The sequence below is a fragment of the Temnothorax americanus genome, unplaced genomic scaffold (genome assembly GCF_048541705.1).
Source record: "Temnothorax americanus isolate GAGA-0224 unplaced genomic scaffold, ASM4854170v1 Scaffold25, whole genome shotgun sequence".
NCBI classification, from domain to species: domain Eukaryota; kingdom Metazoa; phylum Arthropoda; class Insecta; order Hymenoptera; family Formicidae; genus Temnothorax; species Temnothorax americanus.
The window spans coordinates 2,007,085-2,028,928 of NW_027509391.1; the positions used below are offsets into that span (position 1 = coordinate 2,007,085).

General features: G+C 44.1%; 1 protein-coding gene across 5 annotated transcripts in view; it reads right to left on the reverse strand.

The window, feature by feature from the left end:
- Window positions 1–19: 19 nt before the first annotated feature.
- The window catches only part of Lilli (AF4/FMR2 family member lilliputian), a 209,824-nt gene continuing 187,999 nt past the window's right edge, over window positions 20–21,844 (reverse strand). For 4 of the 5 annotated variants that reach the window (XM_077408926.1, XM_077408927.1, XM_077408930.1 and 1 more), the window contains 11 exons: window positions 13,179–13,230; window positions 12,722–12,774; window positions 11,688–12,282; window positions 10,698–11,476; window positions 9,396–10,311; window positions 8,845–8,984; window positions 8,482–8,676; window positions 8,313–8,390; window positions 8,135–8,231; window positions 7,705–8,002; window positions 20–7,626 (listed from right to left, as the gene is read on the reverse strand). In XM_077408926.1, coding sequence (XP_077265052.1) covers window positions 7,517–7,626; window positions 7,705–8,002; window positions 8,135–8,231; window positions 8,313–8,390; window positions 8,482–8,676; window positions 8,845–8,984; window positions 9,396–10,311; window positions 10,698–11,476; window positions 11,688–12,282; window positions 12,722–12,774; window positions 13,179–13,230 — 3,313 coding nt within the window. In that variant the 3' untranslated portion in view covers window positions 20–7,516. The remainder of the gene's footprint in view (window positions 7,627–7,704; window positions 8,003–8,134; window positions 8,232–8,312; window positions 8,391–8,481; window positions 8,677–8,844; window positions 8,985–9,395; window positions 10,312–10,697; window positions 11,477–11,687; window positions 12,283–12,721; window positions 12,775–13,178; window positions 13,231–21,844) is intronic. The other variant, XM_077408929.1, reaches the window with a different exon arrangement.

A 21,844-nucleotide genomic window follows, 5' to 3' on the forward strand; every position in this document is an offset into this window, starting at 1 on the left:
GCAGAAAAGAACTCCCCCCTTAATTTGGTCAATATTTTATTTATTCCTTCATTTTAGTTTAAACAATTTGTTCATTCGGGGAAGTGTCCCCGTAAAATGAATATGATATAGTAAATATGTTCCTTTTTTTACAATTTATACCATATACACAATAATAATAATAATAATAATAATAATAATAATAATAATTAATAAGATTCTTAAACATAATAATATATAATAATCAAAATAATTAATAATAATTAGAATATAATAGTAATAATGCTAAATCTAAGGCGCAAAACATAAACAAAAATATAGGGTACACGTTATAGTGAAACCGTCCCCATTAAACGACGGCATTTATGCTATGTATGTACGCATTTACAGACCGCTCATCAACTGCTTAATACGTCATTTCATGACAACATCCTCGTCTCACATTAATTTATTATTTTTAGTAAAGGCTCTCTCTCTCTCTCTCGCTCCCACTCTCTCAATCCGTCTAAGCTGAGATTACTATAAAATAGGTAAAAAAGCCCTGTTTCACAAAATATCTCGCAAATATATAGATATATATATGTATATGTATATATTGTCTTTCTCTTCCCACGTTTTATCTCCCCTGTCGCCGTTGTCTCACGTGATACGTTTTCATCATTATTTTGTCTTCCTCTCTTTTGCGTATGGTGTAAGAGTCAAAACTAGCTGCACCGATTCGTCGAGGAAATGCGCGTTTCGCGAAAGCGAAAAAAAAAAACGAAATGCGTGCAAAGTGACGAAAGACATCAGCTGATCAGACGTGCATAGAGCGAAATTAAGACGCGAGTCGAAGGACGTTATCTCGGCTCGCGTCCGATCGACTGAAAAATTATAAACTGGCGAGATCTCTCGAAAGGAAAACGAAAGAAAAGTATGACGTAGAACGTTTTATCTCGACGCGATTGTCCTTTCGTCTCTTTTTAAATTTACAATGTCAATTTGCACGGAGCTTCTTTTGGCAACGTGAGTAATAAAAGGGGATGGAATAGTGTAACTATTAAAGTTCTGCATTTTTTTTTATATTGATTACTTGGTGTACAAGGTGAGGCATCTGGAACGTTTTACGAGATACATTTGTCGAAGGAATATTACAAGTCACTTCGTGCGTCCGCTATGTGTAAATTTTGTACTTCCTTCCCTCCGCTACATGTCGAAAGATGTGTGTACGTGTTTGCGTGAACTAAATAAATAATCCGCAATTAACGAGGAAGTTGTATTGCTACGATGGACAATATGCGCACGGCCGAAAAACGTTGATCGTTGACGATATCGTTAAGATAGTTTTTGAGAGATTCGCATAATTAAATGTGATGCATTTTTTTTTATTATTCACATGATTAACGCGATATTATAATGCGATCCAAAAATTGCATAAGTAAAGTTCGCATCGAAATAAATCAAATTCTATTGCGCTTTTCCAAATTTTTACAAGTAAATGACGAGTTTCCGACAATTACGTCGAACACGACTTGTATAATAGAAAAACGTAAATTTCTTCAGTTGCAGTACTGTTGCAATTGCATATTAAATTTTAGTATATGTTTTTAGCAATAAATCCTTGTTTCTTACGTATTTTGACAATTTTTCCCGATGCCAATCGATATCTACGTAAAAAGAAAGGTAGAAAGAAAGTAGAAGAGATTCGGTCGGGGATGTTTCACACGCGAATATAACTCTTCAGTCGTTCTTTCTCCGCTCGAGTCGTTTTGCTCGAGAATAAGCGTCGGAGCTACTCTAGGTGACAACTGAAAGACTTCTCTAACAAGTTTTGCAATCTTCGGATGATCTAAGTGACAATGACTCGACCGGGCACATTTTGTATGTACGTGTATGTGTGTAATTAATTTTCGTGTAATTAACGTGTCTCCCGGAAATTATGCGTATGCGTGTCAGCCTCCGCGCCAATAAATACAATAATTAATTAACGATAAAAATAAATACGAAGCAAATAGGTAATTATATCTCATTAAGCGATATAATTTGGTCTCTCCTTGGTGCGGTTTGCTCATTCACGTGTCCTCCGACTCCATTCCCCTCGTCTCTCTCAATCCTCTAATTAATTCTGCCTACTTCTCGCTTTCTATCTACCCTTCCGGCTATCTGTCTGTCTGCCTGTCACTAAACGATTTGTTAAGTATGTCCAGCGAACGTGTAATTAGTCAATGTGGCGTGTTCGTGTGTGTGTATATATATATATATATATATATATATATATATATATATGTATATATATACATATATATCTCAGCACGTGTACGTCGCATGGTCGTAATGCCAATTAGAGACGGCCGTCTGTCGCGTATATTGCTTGCTCGGCTCGGCGAAACTCCGCGTCGCACGAAGGGAGGGTAGATCGCTCTAAGCGTTTTGTCGCAAATATCGTGACAAAAACAAAAAAGAAAGAGAGAGAGAGAGAGAGAGAGAGAGAGAGAGAGAGAGAGGTAACCGCGTTAAAAAAATATCCGACTCCCGTATCGTTTCAATAGTCGATCGGGCCGCGCGTGACGGGCACGCGTTTGGAAGCGCCTACGGCGAGCTGATAAATGATAACTCGGTGATGGGGAGATCCCCTTTTTTTTGCGTTTTTCTACCCTCGCCGTCGTACGCGGAGTCGCGTCCGTGTGGTATACGTGTCGCGTCGCGTCGCCGTTACGAACGCACATTAGTCGACGCAATTAGTCGGATTACTTGTGCATTGCCTCCGGTACCAACCAACAGCATACGATTGCTTCGCCAACTTCGGAATACGCTCCGCCGTTAAACCACCCTGCCCGCTCGTCCGTCCGCGAAATAGCGTCCGCAACCATCGCCGCGTCGACGTCGGTTCGCTCTATTCGCACGAGCTCGGTTTCAGACCGCGTCCCGGATAAGAGAGAAAAAGGAAGGAGCCGACGATTTAAAATTTATCGCGACGGAATACAAGAATACAATTTCAGTAATCGCTAACAGAAAACGTAATGTTATATATATATATATATATATATATATATATATATATATATAATATAAATAACACGTAATTACAATGTCGTATGACGTAATTAAATATTAAACTTTTAAATAAGCTAAATACACAATAAATCCAATGATTTATTAAATTTATTGTGTATTAGCTTTTGTTACTATATTAATAATTTATTATATTTAATTACATTAATAATTTAATAATTTTATTATAATTAATAAATAATATATTAACATAAAATTATATATATATATATATGCAATTTCTCGACTATTCTACATTTATGGTTTATCTGACCGTGAAAACCGTTTCCGCAGACAAGGATGTCTCAAACCGAGCTCTTTCACGTAGAATAGCGTCGTGAACAAAAAGGGCGATCAAAGGAACTCCACCTATTATTATAGAGAACATTATCGGAGGACTTTGCTGAGTGTATGCGAGGAATAATACGGTCAATCTGCGAGGTCTTGCTTTAAAATCAACCGATGTCGCGGCTATCCGAAGATGCGAACTCGCGTCGCGCGCAATATTTCACCCTCTTCTTTTTTTTGGCACAATCGCGACGGACAGGGAAGTTTCGCAGCGGTAAAACGTCCGTTTGTATTCGGAGAATTGGATAGTACACAATACGTCCCATACGAATATAGGAAAATAATTATCGCGTATAATCATCAATGTAATAATTATCAATAATGTAATAATATATGATATAATCGTAATTAAGATTGCGTATGTGTATACCTCTCGTCTCTTTAACATATATATGTGTATGTATATGTATATACACGCAATGTACTGTGTGTTGTATGTATATATACATATATATGTATAAATATTTTACAAAGAGTGTGGTGTGTGATAGGGGGGAGGGTGTAAGGGGGTAGAGGCTAAGAAGACCAAAATCAAACGGCGCTAATTAAGCTCTCTCTATTAAGGTCCTTTACAGATACGAGGGCGATATCTGTCTCTGCGCGACTGTGTCCTGCCCGATCGAAAAACCCCAGCTTAGCTTCGCGATGAAAGTAGGAATAATGTACATTTCTTCAGTATGTGTGTGTGACGCGCACGTCTCCGCTTTCCCACCTTCCACGCATCACTTCACCTCGTCTTTATACGTTCTCTCACTCAAATATCTCGAAAAAAAAAAAAGGATAACAGCATATTATTTGTAACGTATAATAATCATTACGCAGTGAAAAATAGTAACACATCGTTACTGTTACCATTATTAATTCTATGCCTATTATAATTATTATTACGATCATTATTATTATTATTACCGATTGTAACTGTTATCGTCTAGCGCCAATAATATCATCAGTGTTAACAATAACAGTAACGATGATATTGATAATAGCTTAATAGAATAATAGCAAAAACATCGCACGATTCAACCACGTTGATTGATACATAAAATGGAGAGAAGGGAGGCGAAAAAGAAAAAGAAACGTAAGAAAACGTAAAGAACCTACAAAAGAACCAGAAAGTGGCGAATGCTTTCCGATCGAAATTCGCGCTGCGGCGCCCTACGGAGCGACAGCACCCTTTGCTTATCTTTGGAAGTCATACAGGAACATACATCAGCCCGAAATAATCGAAAAGAACGTTATAAAAAGGAAAATCTATCTAAAAACCGATAATTATCTAACATAAACCGACAATCTTTTCCGCACGTCATAAAGACACATTCCTTGCATGTGCTCGTAAATAACAATTCCACCGTTTTTCATTTTCTTGAAAATTATGCCGAACTTTGACTTGGTGTCTCGACATTTACGTTCTTTCTTTTTTCTTTTTTTTTTAGAGCGGTCGGCCTGGCGGGAAAATGGGCCTGATATATGTATCTGCTATAAATGTGTCTCGAAAATATTCTTGAAGCTCCTTAATAAACTTCTTTTTCTTTTTTTTTTACTTTTAACTTTTAGTCTCTTCTCTTTATCCTTTAGCACTCGCGAAATATAAAATTGTATCCCGTGAACCATTGGACCGCGCTTAGTAACTATGGGCCGTCGTGATCCCGCCAATCCGCCTGCGGTTTCTCTTCGTTATCTTCCCTGATGTTGCTAACAGAGCACATCAGCAACGAGACAACAACGCTATTTTGTAAATTAAACGAATGATAATTGGTCCTACGGTTTCGGAGAATGTTGCCGGTTATCCTTCGGCTGGGTAACGTTCGTTAATCACTTAAGAGAGAATTAAGTTTAGATTTCGGATATGCATTAAAACTACGCGATCATGTTTCGATCTTATATTTGATAAAAATCCCTTCGATTAGTGAATTCGGATTTCGCAAGTTTGTTTCGTCAAGTTCGGCATTTTATAGAGAAAATGAAACTCGGAACGATTACCGAGTACGTACTTTCCCGCTGCAATCCACTCGTTGTCGATTCGTTAATTGAATGCGGGGGAAGAGATGCGTTTGAGACATGAGGCGAATCAAATCACTGGTAAAACTCGAAATAACGAAGCTACCGTGAGGCGTTCAGAATTTTTCTCGGCACGATCCGATGATCGAGAAGCGATCGTAAGAACGGGGACAGATCGAAAAACTCGTCTGAGAGAGTAACGTGAACGGGCCATTCTCAAAGAAAGAAAGCGCGGAGAGCATATTTTTCTTTCGGAACTAAATTCAACGGACATTTCGTTATGTATTGATTCGTTACATATTCTCATATCCCTCTTTTTTCCTATTTGTTAATCTCTTACCCGATTCTAGACAAGATCTGTGGTAGCAAAAATTGGGGCGGGCCGATCTACCGCAAACTCGACAACGGTAGACCGCCCTCAAGACGGCGGCACTCACAAATATCTATTTACAAAAATATACACATGAGCAACTTGCTTATCCGCTTGCGCTTGTTTTTTTTTCTCATTGTTTTCCATCGTTAGCATCTCATGCCGTGCGCGCAAGAGGATGTTCACCTCTTCGGCATCCGGTAGACGGACGAAATTCATTCGCGATCAGCAATCTCGAATACTATATTTGTTACTTATTATTCGCGAATACATTTTGCCCGTCACACCGTTCACCACGCACTTTTAGCACGCGTTTTATTTCGCTTTGTTCTTCCCTTGCTTGCGTTTCATTAAATCATGCTATTGGTATATGCGTGTCTGTGGTATGTCATTATTTTTTCCTTCTTTACTTTTCAATCGCACTAGAACCTCTACTTGTTTCTCCCGGTTTTAACTCTAGATAATGTAAATAATATGTATTGGTATAGTCGCATCTGTTTACTGCTTTTCCTGTTTGCATATTAATTACTCTAATCTAAATTACTTCCCCCGTGATCTATCTACAAAAGAGTCGTGTGCTTCGCACGCAAACGTTAGACTATAGTTTAACTATAGCACATCACTTGATCCTGGTTGTTGATCCTGTTGCTCGCGCATCTCTCCACCGAAAAACACTCTAATCCTGTGTCCGCTCTCTTCCTCTTTCTCTTTCTCATTTTATCACGATTTCTTCTCCTATTCGCGAATACAACTGTCGTCTGTTCCCCTATACTGAAACGCGGCGCCGGCGCGCGAGATGCATTATCTCTCTTCGCGTCATTAAATATATTCTTATCTTTATAACTATTTATATATATATTTATATAGGTAATAAACTATATATATATTAAATATGTATATATCCCTTTTTTATATTCATCGCACTCGAATCGCCGAAACGATACTCATGCTTCAGGTAACGTCGGCTGTGGGCGCACCGTGAAGCGAGAACACACGGGCGCTTTTTACGTGGCACTTACTACCCATTCAGTGGTTTTCACTTTTTTTTCTCTTTTTTTCCTTTTTCGGTCATCATCTTTCCCTCACTTATTCCCCTCTTCCCAATTTTTCTCTGATTCTCCCCCCCTCCCTCCCGAACTCGCGTCGATATCTATGCGTTAACTTACAAAAGCGGACACTTCGGAAAAATAGACACGAGTTATCACGGCTCGCTAGAAATCTAATGCACTCGCATCGTCGCACGCGAGCGTCTCGATATCATCCCCCCCCGCCCGACGATTCTCCACTGCGCCTCGGGAGTAAGTAACACGTGCTCTAAACAAAGTGCACGAGGTTCGTTTATGCACCGTGGTAAGATAAAGCGACTCCCCTCCATCGGTCGGCCGCCTTTTTCCCTCGCCCCCTCAGGCACGCGCTTTGCAATTGACTATAAACTTGCTGCTAAATTTATATCAAGAATGCCTCCACGTCGTCCGACTAAAGGAGACCTGCTCACGAGCTGCTCCTGTTTTTCTCTCCTTTTTCTACATTGCCGTGACCCTCATTATCGATTCGATCGCACCCCCGAGACCACTTCTCGCAGAGAAAATAGTCCATGATTTCGCTATATCACCGCTATCGCACCTTCCCGTTTCTCACGTCTCCCTGCATCGCTGGGTTGTTGATTGACGTCACAATGATTGACGCAACGACGCTACGCAACTACGTGTACATGGTCGGGTAAGTGACTATGTTTTGAGGAAGAGAAGTAATGTAGTTTGGGGTGGGTGGTCGGGGGCTGTGCCACTGTGGTCAGAGAGCTCGTAACTTCTTTATACCCGCTTGAACGTAACGCACGAGCTCGCGTAGCGAGCTATACGATGTCAGGGGTCCCAATCTTCGATCCAAGTCGATGAAAAAGCCTGAAAGCACGAAAAAAAAACAGCCATTACAAAATCGAAACGAGATTCATTGGATTCAATCTTTATTTCTCTACGTACTTCTATTCTCCTCCTGTTTCGCCTGCTTTATTGCCTGGTCCCAGAGGTCATGGCCATTCGTAAGTAAACCTGAATACTGATTTTGCTTTATCATTGCATTGTAGACGTGCACAGGCACGCTAATGTATTGGCCATTGACCGATGTTGCCGGATGTTGCCCACCGCTGCTGTATCCGGAGGAACTTTGACTACCGACGGAACCTACAGAACCGGCGGGCGACGGTGTAGGCGAAAGAGAAGGCGTACCTTGTCCCTCCCCCTGAGCAGGCGTTGTCTGAGCTGCTGATTGCTGTGATTGCTAAAATAATTGTCTCATCAGTTATAACTCACGCGCAGATTTATATCATAATAAAAATTGTAATATGTTTGAAGTAATTAATGTAGGTATTAAATGTAAAATGAGATAATCCAGGTAATAAAAAATATTCACCTTTTGATTGAAATCGTTGACGATCTTCTGAACCTCTTTCACCTCTTGTTTGCGCATATTATAAAGTTTGGAGTACAAGCGTGACTGGCACCAAAGGCTATAAAGACAAATCGCAATTTTGAGATGTGTCCGCTTATGCAATGCTGTACGATTCAAAGAGGAAGCCAGGTACACTCACCTCAGAATGGCCAGCTTAGTGTGTATACTGTTCTCGGGTGAGTTGTTGGATTGGCTCTTGAATTTCGACGAGATGTATCTGCGGAACAAAGAGAAAATCGCTTTAATTAGCAAGCTTTCTCCTATTTTTTTGTCATGCGCGTACGCGTCTTAATTAAAAATGTACTAACTTGATGAGACTAAGAGTATCTTTGTACATAGTATACGAGGCTTTTTCCGTAACTGGGTCTGATTCCATCGCGTCGCCCGTTAGAAGGAAGTACAGAGCGGCCTCCAGATACATCATGCCCTGTGCCGTAAGATCATTCTCCTCGTCGGCATTGTGCTTTAGTCGCTTAGCTTCGGTCAGGTACTGGTCGTGGTCCCTGAAATATATATATATATATGCTGTCATACATAAAAAAAAATCAATTAATTCATGCAGAAAAGCATAAAAATACTATTTATATCATGCTAGATCTAATTTGAGCTTAGTTCATATTCAAATTCGATTATGATAAAGCCTGAGCATCGTGCGTAAACAAACAGCTTACCTATCCTGATCTTCTAATATTTCATTCTGAGGATCGAAGTAAGAATAGTAGACGCGCTGAGCTGGAAGAGGTGGTGGTGGTAATAAACTCGTATCTTGTTTCTCGTCCCTCTCGTGATTTGTCGGTTGAATATCACTTTGCTGTGGAATATTAAAATATAACATGTACAAGTTTTTCCATTACACTGCAATACATAATTAGAAAATAAACAACTTAATTTTATTTTAAATATATTTTTTATAAAAACAATATATTTTCCAGAAAATTAGCATTGTTACATTAGCAGCATGCTTGACACATTAGCATGCTTTCATTAAATTAAGTAATAAAAGTATTACAACTATAACATGACTACTTTTAGAATTACTTATATAACCGTTTTCTTCTCAATTTCTTCGTTCGTCGATTACAATATCAAGAAGTAAAGCATATTAAGTATAAAATTATATAAATAAAAGTTGAAAGATAATTACATTCAAAAATGCTTAAAGTTAAATACGTAAGTTGTAATACTTTTCAATTGAGTACTTAACTTTGTCCTAGATTTATACCTGACTGGACATTAATCCGTCGTTTGTGACATGCCTCCGTTGTCTTTTGCGGCTCCTGTCCTTATGCTCGGACGAACTCTTCGTTTTCGCGTCCATCGAACACTGAACAGGGCTCAAACTGGACACGGAACTGCAACTCGGATTACGTTTCCTCTTGAGTGCATTATTGATTGCACCGGTACCACTAGCACTTCCAGCACCTCCGAGAATAGCACCGCCGCTCTTCGAGTCCGACGATATCGGCTGGCCTTTGATCACAGAACGTGAACTCCTACCGTCACCCTCGCCCAACAGTCCATCAGAACGGTGAATCCTCGCGCGATCTGACACGACCTGCTGCTGCGGGGGTGGCGTGTCTATGATCTCACCCTCCTCTGGCGTGGACGGCCTCGGTGGTTGCGAGGTCGCCAAGCTAGAGGACGGTCTCTGCCTCGAAGACGGCCTAGTGTCGGGCAATTCCGTACGCTGTCGTAACTCTTGCCCTCTCGATAGTTGCAGTAACTGCGAAGATATCCTGGCAAGATCGATCTTGCACACGAGACTCGATACGCCATTCACGTGTGTGAGTGCTGGAGGCGAGCGCAGAAGAATATTGTTTCCACCACTGGACGTCCGCGAGGACGGTCTTTTGTATGGGCTGTCCCCGCCGGTCGGCGTGTGCGTAGCAGAATTACTCGTGTACTCTTCCACGTAAATACCGCATTTACCACCACCTTTTCCACCTTTTCCACCTTTTCCACCACCCTTCCCGCCGCCCTTCGACGTAGAGAAGACGTGGCGCAGCGTGTCGCTTTTCTTCTTGTCCTGTACGTTGCCGGCGTCGTCCTCTTGCAGTTTCGACGCCGGGCTGTTATCGCTATCAGAGTTATCAGGCGAGGTCGTCCTCGTTGGTGGTGCTCGCGGCCTGGGTGGCACTCTAATATTTATAATACTTAGATCAATAATTTAATTTATTAGTCTCGTTGTCGTGCCAAAAAAAACGCAAGTAGAAAAATAAAGAGGAAAGAAGAAAGAAAGAAGAGTTTGAAAATTAATTTAAATCTTAAATATTGATGAACATATCTTAGAACAGAAAGTGTTGCGTTATTATTATTACAAAAATTATTTATATCTTCGTTGAAACACAAAAACAAGACACGAAAAAATTAAGTAAACATTTGCAAGATTTTCTTTCCAAAAAAGTCGCGCCTCGATAGAAATACATGTACAATTTATAACACCTTTTTTTTAGAAAGCAAATCTTGCAAATGTTCACAAGAAAAGATCGATAGCTAATGCGTTGGAATTGTGAAGAATATTTACCTAGCGACTTTGATACGATTACTCCTTACAGACACCTCCGTTTCGCTGTCGGAGTCCGAACCGCCGACAACGTTGGCCACTCTCGACCTCGGCTGCCTGGGCTTGCCCTTGGCGGAATTTTTCTTCTGGTCTTGCTTCTTCGGCGAGTCCAACAGATTGCTCCGCTTGATGGGGGGAACTCTTGTCCATCGCGCGGCGTCGTCCTCGGAGGCACTGTGATTATTTTTCCTGTTCGGTGGCGAACTCTCATCGTCGCTGGACGACACGCTCAGTCTCGATCTCTTTTCGATTTCTTTTCTCGTCGGTGCCACGGCCGACACTTTGGTAGGTCGACGATCGCTGTCGGAATCACTGTGCGATCTCGAGTCGTTGTCGTCGTCGCTCGTGGGCACCATTTCTTTCGATTTCGGTTGCTTCTTCTTGACGAGTGGCGACCGTTTTCTGGAAGTGGCGACCGTTCTCGTCCGGCTGCGCGGCTTGCCGTTCTTCAGATTCTCGTCCGACGTCCGATGACTGCGTTTCGGGCTCTTGATGGATTTCCTGGGTCGCCCGGGTCGTTTTCTAGTATCGGCCACCTTCGGCTTTTCCGTCTGGGCGCGATTATCTTCGACCAGCTTATGAACCTTCTCCTGATCGGAGTGATGATCGCTGTCGCTGAGGGAACTCATGTTGTGAGTCCTCTTCAAGGCCTCGTCGAGCTGCCAATCGCGGGGCTGTTCCCTGTGCGACCTGCTGGTCTCCGTCGTTATCTCGAGCGTATTCTCCCGCCTGGCGTTATCCTGCAAAACAATGCAGTTCCTTCTTCAAAGAAAATTCCCTGACATAACTTCTTATAATTATATAATTGAAACGTATCGACTTTTATGTAAAAACTATACTAAAAAGCTTCAAAGCTTTCTTTCTCAAAGTGTCACTTCCCAAAAAATTTTCAGATATATTGGTTCTCAAAATACTGCTTCACTTTAATCCGCGCAGATAGTCCAATCTTACCTGAGCCGGCTTCGACTCGGAGTTCTGTTCGCCATGCTGTATCGCCGTCTTGTTGAAGAAAGAACTGAGATCCCAGCGACGTTCCTCCACAGCGGGCGGCGGTTCCTCGACCAAATTCTCCTGCTTCGGCGAGACCGAGGGCGGCGTCGTGGGCCCCTTGGACGGCGGTGGCGCCGACGCCAGGTCGTCCTCGTCCTCGGAGTCGTCGCTGCTGTCCGAGCCGGAATCCGAGCCGGAGTCCGAGCTCGAGCTGGCGCTTCCGGAACTCTGCGGCGCCTCGGCTGGACTCGACGGCTGGCCGACTACGACCGGATTCGTCGGGGAGCACGCGGATGGCAGGGGATGATTGAGAACAGGTGGAGGAGGAGACAGCTCTCGCTTCGGCGTCACCCGCTTCGGTGGCGGTGACGGGTACCTGGGCGGGCTGATCGGCCGCGGGGGTGACAACGGGCCCACGGGTGACATGACCATGGGCGACATGGGTGTCAGAGACGGCGGCGCCGACGTCATCAACGGCGTCGATAGACTGTAAGGACGCGAGATCAAACGATGCTCAATATTGGACACCGTGATTTTCGATAAAGATATCGAAACGCTGGAAATCGTAGAAATCTCTCGTTGGCCAATTGCTCTAGCACATTTTTAAATTTTGAGACCGTGAAATTTTGAGTGTACTCAAATTGCGTGTATACTCGAAAAAATTTATGTGCAGGCACTTAAGAAAGGTTTGGAATTTTTCAAAAAATTTATTTTTCTATTTTTCACAGCGCTGATTTCTTTTTCAAGCGCGTGAAAAGAAATAAGCACTCAATTATTTAAAATATTATATCTATTTAAATGTTCGTGCCGAAAGCATGATTTCGAAGAAATTATGAGATATAGAAGGAACGTTTTTTAAGAATTTCAAAACTCCCTTTTTTAAGTCTCTGGATATAAAAGAAAAAAACAATTTCGACAATTAAGGATAAGTATTTTTTTATCTCTAATTGCTTATGATCCTAGTTAATTTCTGTAAACAAAAATCAGATACTTACACAACCGTGAGATCCGGACTTCTGTTTGCTCTCGTCGGCCTCGACGATATTTCCTGGGAATAAAGAAGACCACCATTAGTAATTTCGCCGTGAAATAAAGTGGAACGGAGATTTTCTTCGCTGCGATGAACAACCATTTAGTTCTTCGTCAAACGCGACTCGATCGTATCGGTTTGCGAAAGTGCTCTGCGGTATCGTAAAAAGCCAACGGAAAAAACAAACTCGAAGGCGAAAGTGCAGCTAATCGCGTTCAGCTTCCATAGTTCAAAAATTATGCTTCTGAAGTTAACAGCGCCCATGTTCTCATTACAATATTAAACGATTAATATTTAATTTAATAGCAAATATTAATTCATAATTCACTTAATTTCATAATTAGCATGAAATATCTATAATAAAATTTATTTAACAACACGCACCTAACAAAATATTAAATATCTCTTGAGATATACGTTACCTTATTCTCTTCATCCTCGCTATCCGACAGACTCAGATCCCGCGCGAGATCCCTGCAACAAAAAGAAAGCGCCGTTCAACTTTATTCCGAGGTTGAGAATCGTTGAGTCGTGTGATTCACCGAAGTGCCTTAGCGAAGCGAACGCTAAGAGGGATTTATATCTCGCTGTTTAACGCGATCCCTCTGAAATCGTTCGAGCGAAATCCCACTCGTTAAACAAGGAAACCCGCTCGACGCGATTACGGACGCGAGAGAGATTCTCAACGGCGGAGGCGGAGGCGGCGGCGACGGTGACGGTAGCAGCCGGCAGAAAGCGGAGATAATTTGATAGCAAGAGCGAAGTGCATTCGATTAGAATCCGAGTCGGAGCGAGAGAAATGCGTGCGAAGAATACACGCGCGACTGCAACCTGTGGAGCACCGCGTATTAAGGAACAATCGTTCATTGATCCTCGGAGCGCGCCGTTCTCGCGCGTCGCGCGACCACACTTCGTCTCTCTCCCATCCGTTAGGGTTTCTCTCCGTCGTTCTCCATTGAAAAGCTCAAGGCTGGAATTGGAGATTAGAAAAATAGGAAACTCCCAAATAAAGTTCACTTTGACGACCAAAATCAAACCCTCCAAATTAGGACAGAAAAAAAAACACAAATGCGCAGGAAAATCGCACCGAATTACCGAAAATTCTCGTTTGAAGTTTGCGCGAAGTGTATTGTGCGCTTTAAAGACAAATAAAGGTTTGAAAAATTACCGGGATGGGTTAAAAAGCGGTGGAATATATAACGCGCGTGCTACTTCAACGTTGTATTAAATTACACGTGAGATAATTTATTGCTTTTTGAGAGTGCTTAAATGCATTAAAAAGTTGGGATATTAATTCCAAGTCACGTCTTTCATTATCTTCTCTCTGTATCGCTCTCGCTTAATTTAATAAAGTGGATAATAACAGCGTACAGCTCTTGGACAAGGTCGTGCTTATGCAGACGGCAAAAAAATGAGATTCCTTTACGGTCGATCCAACACATACGCACAATTACCTATATGCTTAGGTTCTAATGTCTCTTCAACGTTAAAGACTTTTCGCGCGACAAATAAGGCGCGGGAAGAAAAAAAAACATTTTCGCGAACGTAACGGTCGAGATTTGAGCCGAGACCCCGTATGAAGAAAAGCAGAATGGCCAAAGTAATTGGCTCCCGAGTAAAGCTCGGGCAACGTCGCGCGATTCCCAGAGATTACCTCGCTCTCGACGAAACGCTTCGGACAAACTGTTATACGGCGATCGCAATTACCTGCTTCTATGTCATTAAGCAAATACCTACTATACGTCGTTTATCAGTCTGCCCTTGGAATTAGCCGCGTTTAATTTAATAAGAAGGATAATCGCCCGTGCCGCTTGGACTTATAAGCGCTCTGCTCTTTTTCTCTCTCTCGTTCCTCCCCCCCCCCCCCCCCCCCCGACAAGAGTGAAACGCGCGGGGGCCCATTCGTTCTCTCGATCATCGCGAAGAGGCATGCGAGCCTCTAAGGACCGTCCAACAAGTATCCGGCTCGTGGGACAAGGCGGAGGATAGCGGCGGCGGAAAGCCCCTACACGGAGTGTGTAGGGAGAAAGAGCGAAAGAAGGAGATAAGGAGAAAATACGTAGAGCACCGAACATCGCACGGAGAAGAGGGCATCGACCCTAAATGCACTGTCCTACGTCCCGCGTGCTCTGTGCGAGCGTGCCTTGTGGTTTTGCCACGCCGACTGCGTGCGCGCGAACGGCGCGGCGCGTCGTCTCTAAGCTCTCTCGTCTCTCTGCCTGGCACCTGACTCCGTTGACAACCAACCGATCCGACCGGGAGGAAAACTCACTTAGTCGAAGCACAACGACAGCTTCGAGATCTACAAAAGCTTGCAACACCAAAATCTTCGCGGTTGATAGCAACGTGGGATATTCTATTGTACTTTGAAACTTAATTTACTACTAATTTGATTGCTGGATATACATCTTCAAGGCTCTTCGTTATTCTTTATATTTATTCTGGAAACTCACAGGAATAACAGTGATTTATGAAATAAATAATGTATCATAAAAGTATTGCAAAAATTCTAAAAAATTATTATTAACTGGTATATTTATTGTATATTGTTATTTATTTTAATAAAAATGATTATTACCTATATATTTAACTGATATATATATATACATATATTAGACATTGTATCCGGATAGCAATAAAGCCCTTAAAAAGCTACATAAATTTTTATACCTGTTCCCCTTTCCCTCCTGCTCTTCCTCCGTTAAAAAAAAGATTGCATTGAACGCGTAACATTTCATCAATGCCGTGAGTAACCGTGCAGCCGTATTGTCCCGTGGAGTTAATAATAGCCACGGATTGATTCGAATTACGCGAACGTCTAAGCCTTTGCCGCGACTGCTGACCGGCTCGCCGCTGCTAACAAGAAACCTGCTAAATCGCCGCACGAAAGAGTTTAACGATCGCGTCTCGAACGGTACAAATTTACTCGGGCTTCGTGGGAACGTTCACAATTTTAGAACGGCGCGCGGCGCGGCGCGGCCGCGCGCCGCATTCGACGTTCGCGTATTGTTTATTAGCGCACGAGCCGCATTTTTCATCGGGACGGGGGAAACGACGACTAATGGCGAACGCGGGCGATTTATCAAAGCGCACGTTCGTCGGTAACGAGAATAAGCGTAGATTCGAAAAAATTCTACAAAGTATCGTTCCATCGAGGCAGAATCCTGCAAGCGGAGAAACCCCGCTCTCTGTGCCTGGTCTTATCTCCATTTGAACAATTATATTCAGCAATGACAAAAATACGTGTTATTTTATAGGTAAATCGTGAAACTTTTGTACTTTATAATTTTTGATATCTCATTGTTAGTTACACCTCTCGCACTGTCACTTTGAAGTAGAGAATTCTAATACCAATTATACCAGGTACAAAATGTTTAATAATAAATTCCAGAGCAGCTTTCTAGCAGAAACCTCGCATTCTCGTAATTTGAAATTCACTTGTACCGTTCCCCGGGGATCCTTCACGTTTAACGCTCATACGCGCGCGGTGAGAACGCGGTCCATTGTCAGTCTCCGGACTGTGTCGTCGCGCTGATGCAACTCGCTACTCCCTTCGGCGGTCGGCGGTCGGCGGTCGGCGGTCGGCGGTCGTGGAAAAGGAAGGGAACCTGTTCGCGCGAGGCGTTCCTTTAACCTCACGTTCCGGCGTGCAACGGAACCGTCGCCGTGTCGTAATAAACGCGCTGCACACACGAATGCACTCCCACGCGAGCAGCGTGCGCCTGTACACACGTGCGTGCGTGCGTGCGTGCGTGAGTGCGGACGCACGTAACGAGGAAGAACACGCACGCGTCCGGCCGGTCGGCCGCGGTGGAAACAAGTGGAAAACGTTTCCGCGGCGGAAGGAGGGAGGCAAGGAGAAACGGACGGCAAGGGTCCGCCGCTGTCCGTTTCATTAAAGGGAAAGGCGTGAATGAGCGTTCCTCGTTTGATAAGAGCGAATCGACGAGAGGAGAAAGGTCGAGATTGGCACACTGTTACACGATACTCCCGTAGATATGCTGACGAGAGAAAAAAAAAGTTGCACACGGAGCTCCAATCGCAAAGGAATTTATTCGCGATTCTGCCATTTTAGCGGAAATTCAATTCTTTATCTGCGGCTCGTAAAAATTCCGCATTTGTTGGAAATTCCTTTCTCCCTTCTTTTTCTCTCTCAAAATCACCGGCAAATAAATTGTACAATACAGCGTACCGTCTATATTTGTTATTTCTCTATTACCAATTGTAAAATGATATTATTAATCATTAAAGAGAAGTGTCAACAGATTGTTTAAGTTTTATTACGCTTATTGTGTCTAAAATTCTTTGCGCCGCCGCGCGGCGCAATTAAAGAGTTTTAATTAAAAGATTAATTATATTATACTTTCTGACGTGTGTACGTGTGTGTGTGTGTGTGTATATATATATGTGATGGATGGACTGCGTGCACGGAGTAACAGGACTCTGTTATAGCCACAAGGTAAACGGCGCAATGCGCAAAAAGGATAATAATCTTAATCGAGGGCAAGTTCACAGGAGCCTCGTTTACGAGCTTCTGCCACGCGGCGTCTATTCAAAGCGTTTGCGCGAACAATCGGCCTCTCTCTGGGTCTATTATCTATTATCTCATCTCTGCCGCTCGCTATCGTCGTGTTTGTTCGCCATCCGCGGCACGTGCGCTTTTACCGTTCCGTTACAATTGTGACAGCCGACTTCCGAACTGTGATTTTACAGCGGCGGGCGCGACATCGCGATCGCAATCGAATTGAAAGAGAAAAACCAGGCAACAATTACTACGTTTACGCGCGAGCGTTACTTCTGTAGTAACTTACGATATATTACTCGTTTGCGCGGAGTAAATTATCGTAAGTTACTACAAAATCCCGTTTACGCGAAGGAAAATCCTGTTTACGCGAAGGAATTATCGTAAGTTACTACAGAAGTATAACGCTCGCGTAAACGTAGTGAATGCCACGTACAGTAGTGTGAAAAAATAAACATAGTATTACGCGATTAACACGCGCACATCGAACGCTCATCTATATCTCGCGAAGAAATGTAATGTCAACAACGCGAGAGTGCGGTAGGCCGTTCCGAGAACGTAATTTTATGTTCACGGTGGAATCAAGATAAATGTAGATAGAGAGATAGAGTAGGAGAGCACAGAGAAGTAGCAAGAAGTTAATGGATTAATCGGCGTAACTAATGCGCAACTCTCTATTTCTGGCGACGTAACGAAAGGCAATATCCGCGTCGGTTAGCTTCGCAACCCTAATCCTCCTCTTCATCGTTCTACACCGAGCGCGACACGTACTACTATATATGTATATATACAGTATATACACGTACACGTAATACGCCAACGGAGTTGGCGCTAGTAAGTTTCTGCTTGCTATTAAAGAGAGGAACGACGATGAGAAGCGGAGAGGAAATACGGGAGACCGCGGAGCTGGAGGTGGTCTGGGTCTGGGACGGGGGAGGCGCGCGGGAGGTTCTCGCTGGAACCTCCAGAGGTGCCGACGACATCGGACGACAAGACGGAGGAGGCAACAGCGCGGTAACGCGATAGTGGTGGTGGGTGCTGGCGATGGCACTGATAGCAATGTGGTAGTTGTGAGTAGAATTCCACGAGGCAGCTAGCTAGCAAGCCGCTTGTTGCGAATAACTTCCGAAGTTCGCCATGGTATACGGAGCGTTTCAGAACCGGGATGTGTCTCTCTCTTTCTCTCGTCGGTGTGCGCGCGTTGCCGAATGGATGTATATGTTATTAATTAATCGGCGAAGCCCGAAGGCGGATCTCGGGCTTCGCCGTTTCGCCAAGATCAACATTCGTATGTTATAAAAAAAAAGGAGTAAGAAGGAATTCCTGATCGCGAACGCGCAATCTTGCGATGGCTATCTAATTCACTCAATGAAATTAATTTTACATTTAAGAAGTTACATTTAATTACGGTTGCTTTCACACAATTCCTCTGTTATTTTCCGTTTCGAAAAAATCAAACAAAAGATTTTAAACATTCCCGATTATTCCAGATTTCCGAATTCCAGTTTTATCAAATAATCTACCACTGGGGAAGGCTATTCGGTAGCGACGAAACAGCATGTGTGTGTATCACTATACTTCCTTCTTTCTCCCTCATCCGCTTTCTCCCTTCCTGACTCTTTCTATCCTTCTCTAACAAACGCAGCCCACTTCGTTCGCTAGTTGATCCTCTTTCGAGACTCTCTCCTGTCGCCCTCCCTCTCTCGTCTTCTCATTCTCTCTCTCTCTATTTTCTTCCTATCCCGTTCTATCCCTCTTCCCCCTTGAAAGACGGATTCTGCCTTTGTCTCTATCGCGGATACCTCTTTAACCCACGGTTGCCTCCATCCCGCTTCAACGCGACGCGTTCCGGTCTCTCTCGCCTCGCGCTCTCCTTTTTCAACGAGTCTCGCAATTCCCTTTTACCCGCGTGAGGCTCTCTCTTTAACCCCTCCTCGTTCGCTTTACCGCTTCTGGTTACACGCCATCTCTGCATCCGCGTGCACACCATCGATGCATCTCGCGAGAGAACACGTGCAACGTCTGTTTGCGCGAGCGCGAGTGCGCGTGTATACGCGCGTACGTCCCGCCGCGCAGGGCTGGCACGATGCGGGGCGCAACACCTGTGTCTGACAGAGTGAATTTCCGGCAGATTTGCGGCGCTACGGATACACGTCCGATATGATTACGCGTGTGTGTCATCGCTTTTAATTAGTTCGACGGAAATTCTTCTGGCCGGCAGCACTCCGATGCGGCGCGCGCAGTCTCGAGGGAAAATGTGTTATTCGCAAATTAGAGAGAGTCGGCATTCCAGATTTATTAAAAAAAAAACCTCCATGTCTCTAATATTGATGACAAATACATCATGAAGAAAGAGAAAAATATTGAATCGAGCGTCAATTCGTGACAGACGTTAAGTTAATTAACGCTCCGTTGCTCTCTATTTTCAAAGAAACAAGATTCGGACCGCTTTGTCTTTCGAACCGGCAGAACGAAAGTCAAATAACAGGTAATATGCTCCTGCCAAGTGGTAAAATACTTCTGAGGATTAATAAACGGTAATCCGGCGCGTCGCCGTGTTAATTATCCTCCGAGGAGCGAGAGGAAATCGACTTTCCACTCTATTTGACTTCTACCTCGCGGACGCGTCGAAGCGATCGGAGTGGCAAAGAAACGGATAATTTTAGCCGGCCACTTGGCGGCTAAATTTGCGAGACGCGCGTTTCGCAATCTTCGCCAGGTTTCCACTCGTAAGTTCGCGGAGAATGCCATGCAGGGCGCAACCCTACGGTGAGAGATGCACCCCGCTCTCCTCTCTCTTCTACCCTTAACCCACATTTTCAACCTTCCAGTTGTTTCCCTCTGGGAAAAGACTCGTGCTATACACCACTCTGTCTCCACGACCGTCTACGTGTGCGTGTACGCCGAAGTTTGCACGTGCGTCCGTGATTGTGCGGCACGAAACGCGCGTCTGCACATCGCGGCGCATCGGTGACGAAAGGCACCCCGTACGGCCGAGCATCAGCAACAATTTCACCTCTACGCGCCGCGGAAAGAGGGAAAGAGAGAAACGGAAAGTGAGAGATAGACAGGGAGGGAGGGAGGAAAGGAGAAGCGGGGGAGGACGAACAATTTTGCGGCTCCGGCGTGGCGGCGGTGGCGGCGAACGGGAGAGAGCCGGGGGGATGAGAAATGGGAAGCCTGGGGGAGAAGAAGAGGAGACAAAATATTGGCACCGCGGTATCCGAGAGAAGATAAACGCGCGGCTCCACGACGAATTTGCGCGACAATAAAGCGATTACTGGCGATTGCCGCGGACGAGATACGCGCGGCGGGTCGCGCGGAGCACACGTGGCGGGTCCGCGACTGCGCGACGAACTTTCCCGGCCAGATGATCTCGTTTCCGCTTCGCGACGATGTTAAACTCGCTCGATTTTATCCCCTGCCCTAAGGGCAAACGATGTAATTTGAATAGATCTCGGCCTTCCGAATTTTATTAATTGTACCATTCATTTCAAAGAGAAACTTATTCCAAAAATGGAATTTTGCTGTAGACTCTCTTTGAAAGCAGAAAAAAAGCTCTATTTTCCGAGCATTAAAAAACATAGAAATTAATAATTTGAAGTATAATCTTCTCTGCAAAATGGGGTTTAAATTCAAATTCAATTATTCCCAACATTATTATTCGACGGTTCTTCGAATAATCGTTTAGAACAATTCGCTATAGTTGAAAAACAATCGAACGGCTCCAAGCATTATTTTTCGCTGACTATGTTTACCGACCAGCGATTCGCTTTGAAGTGAACGGTTTAATTTGGTCCGGCGGCGAGCACCTGGTGTTTCTGTTGGGCTCTCGAAAATAGACACGGACGCCGAATCAAACGGCGACGCGCCGTTAATCCCGTTCTAGTCGATCGACGACGCGACGTCGCGACGTTAAAAAAGACGTCTCGGAGGAATTCGCAGCGCGAGCCGTCGGCGTCGCTATTCATAGAATACCCATCGCGCGCAGCACGCCGTAACGGGTAAACCTCCTTTTAACAAGGATATCGCAAGTGCGGAAAAGCAAGGTTTTTAAATATTTGACAGAAACGTGGAAATCACTCTTTAAAGCACGATTATTGCGCGATTGATTCCCCCCCCCCTCTTCGCGTGTTGCTCTTTCGTTTTCGCGTATCGCGCATTCTCGACGCAAATGGAAAATTTCCGCGAGCACTCCGGTGGCGAAATTCTCCCCGAGAGTTCACCGTTAATAGCTCGCTCACGTCCGTTTCAACAAAGCGATTACGGGCAGGAGTCACTCGCGCGGCAACGCGCGCGCGACAGAACGAACTCCGGGCGGTCTGTCTGCTCGCTCGCACGCACGAGCGTACTGCGGAATATATCGTTGCGGCAGGAAAACGGCGAGATGAGTAACAAAGGGTCTGCCCGTAACGAGCTCTCGCGATGTAGGTCGTTCACTTCGTTCGCGCGGCGCGAACCGGCGCGTCGCGAAAACCGGAGTCGGAAGCGGACATACGGCGTCTCACGCCCACACGCGTACAGGCGTGTAGATATATATACACACACACACACACATACAAGACG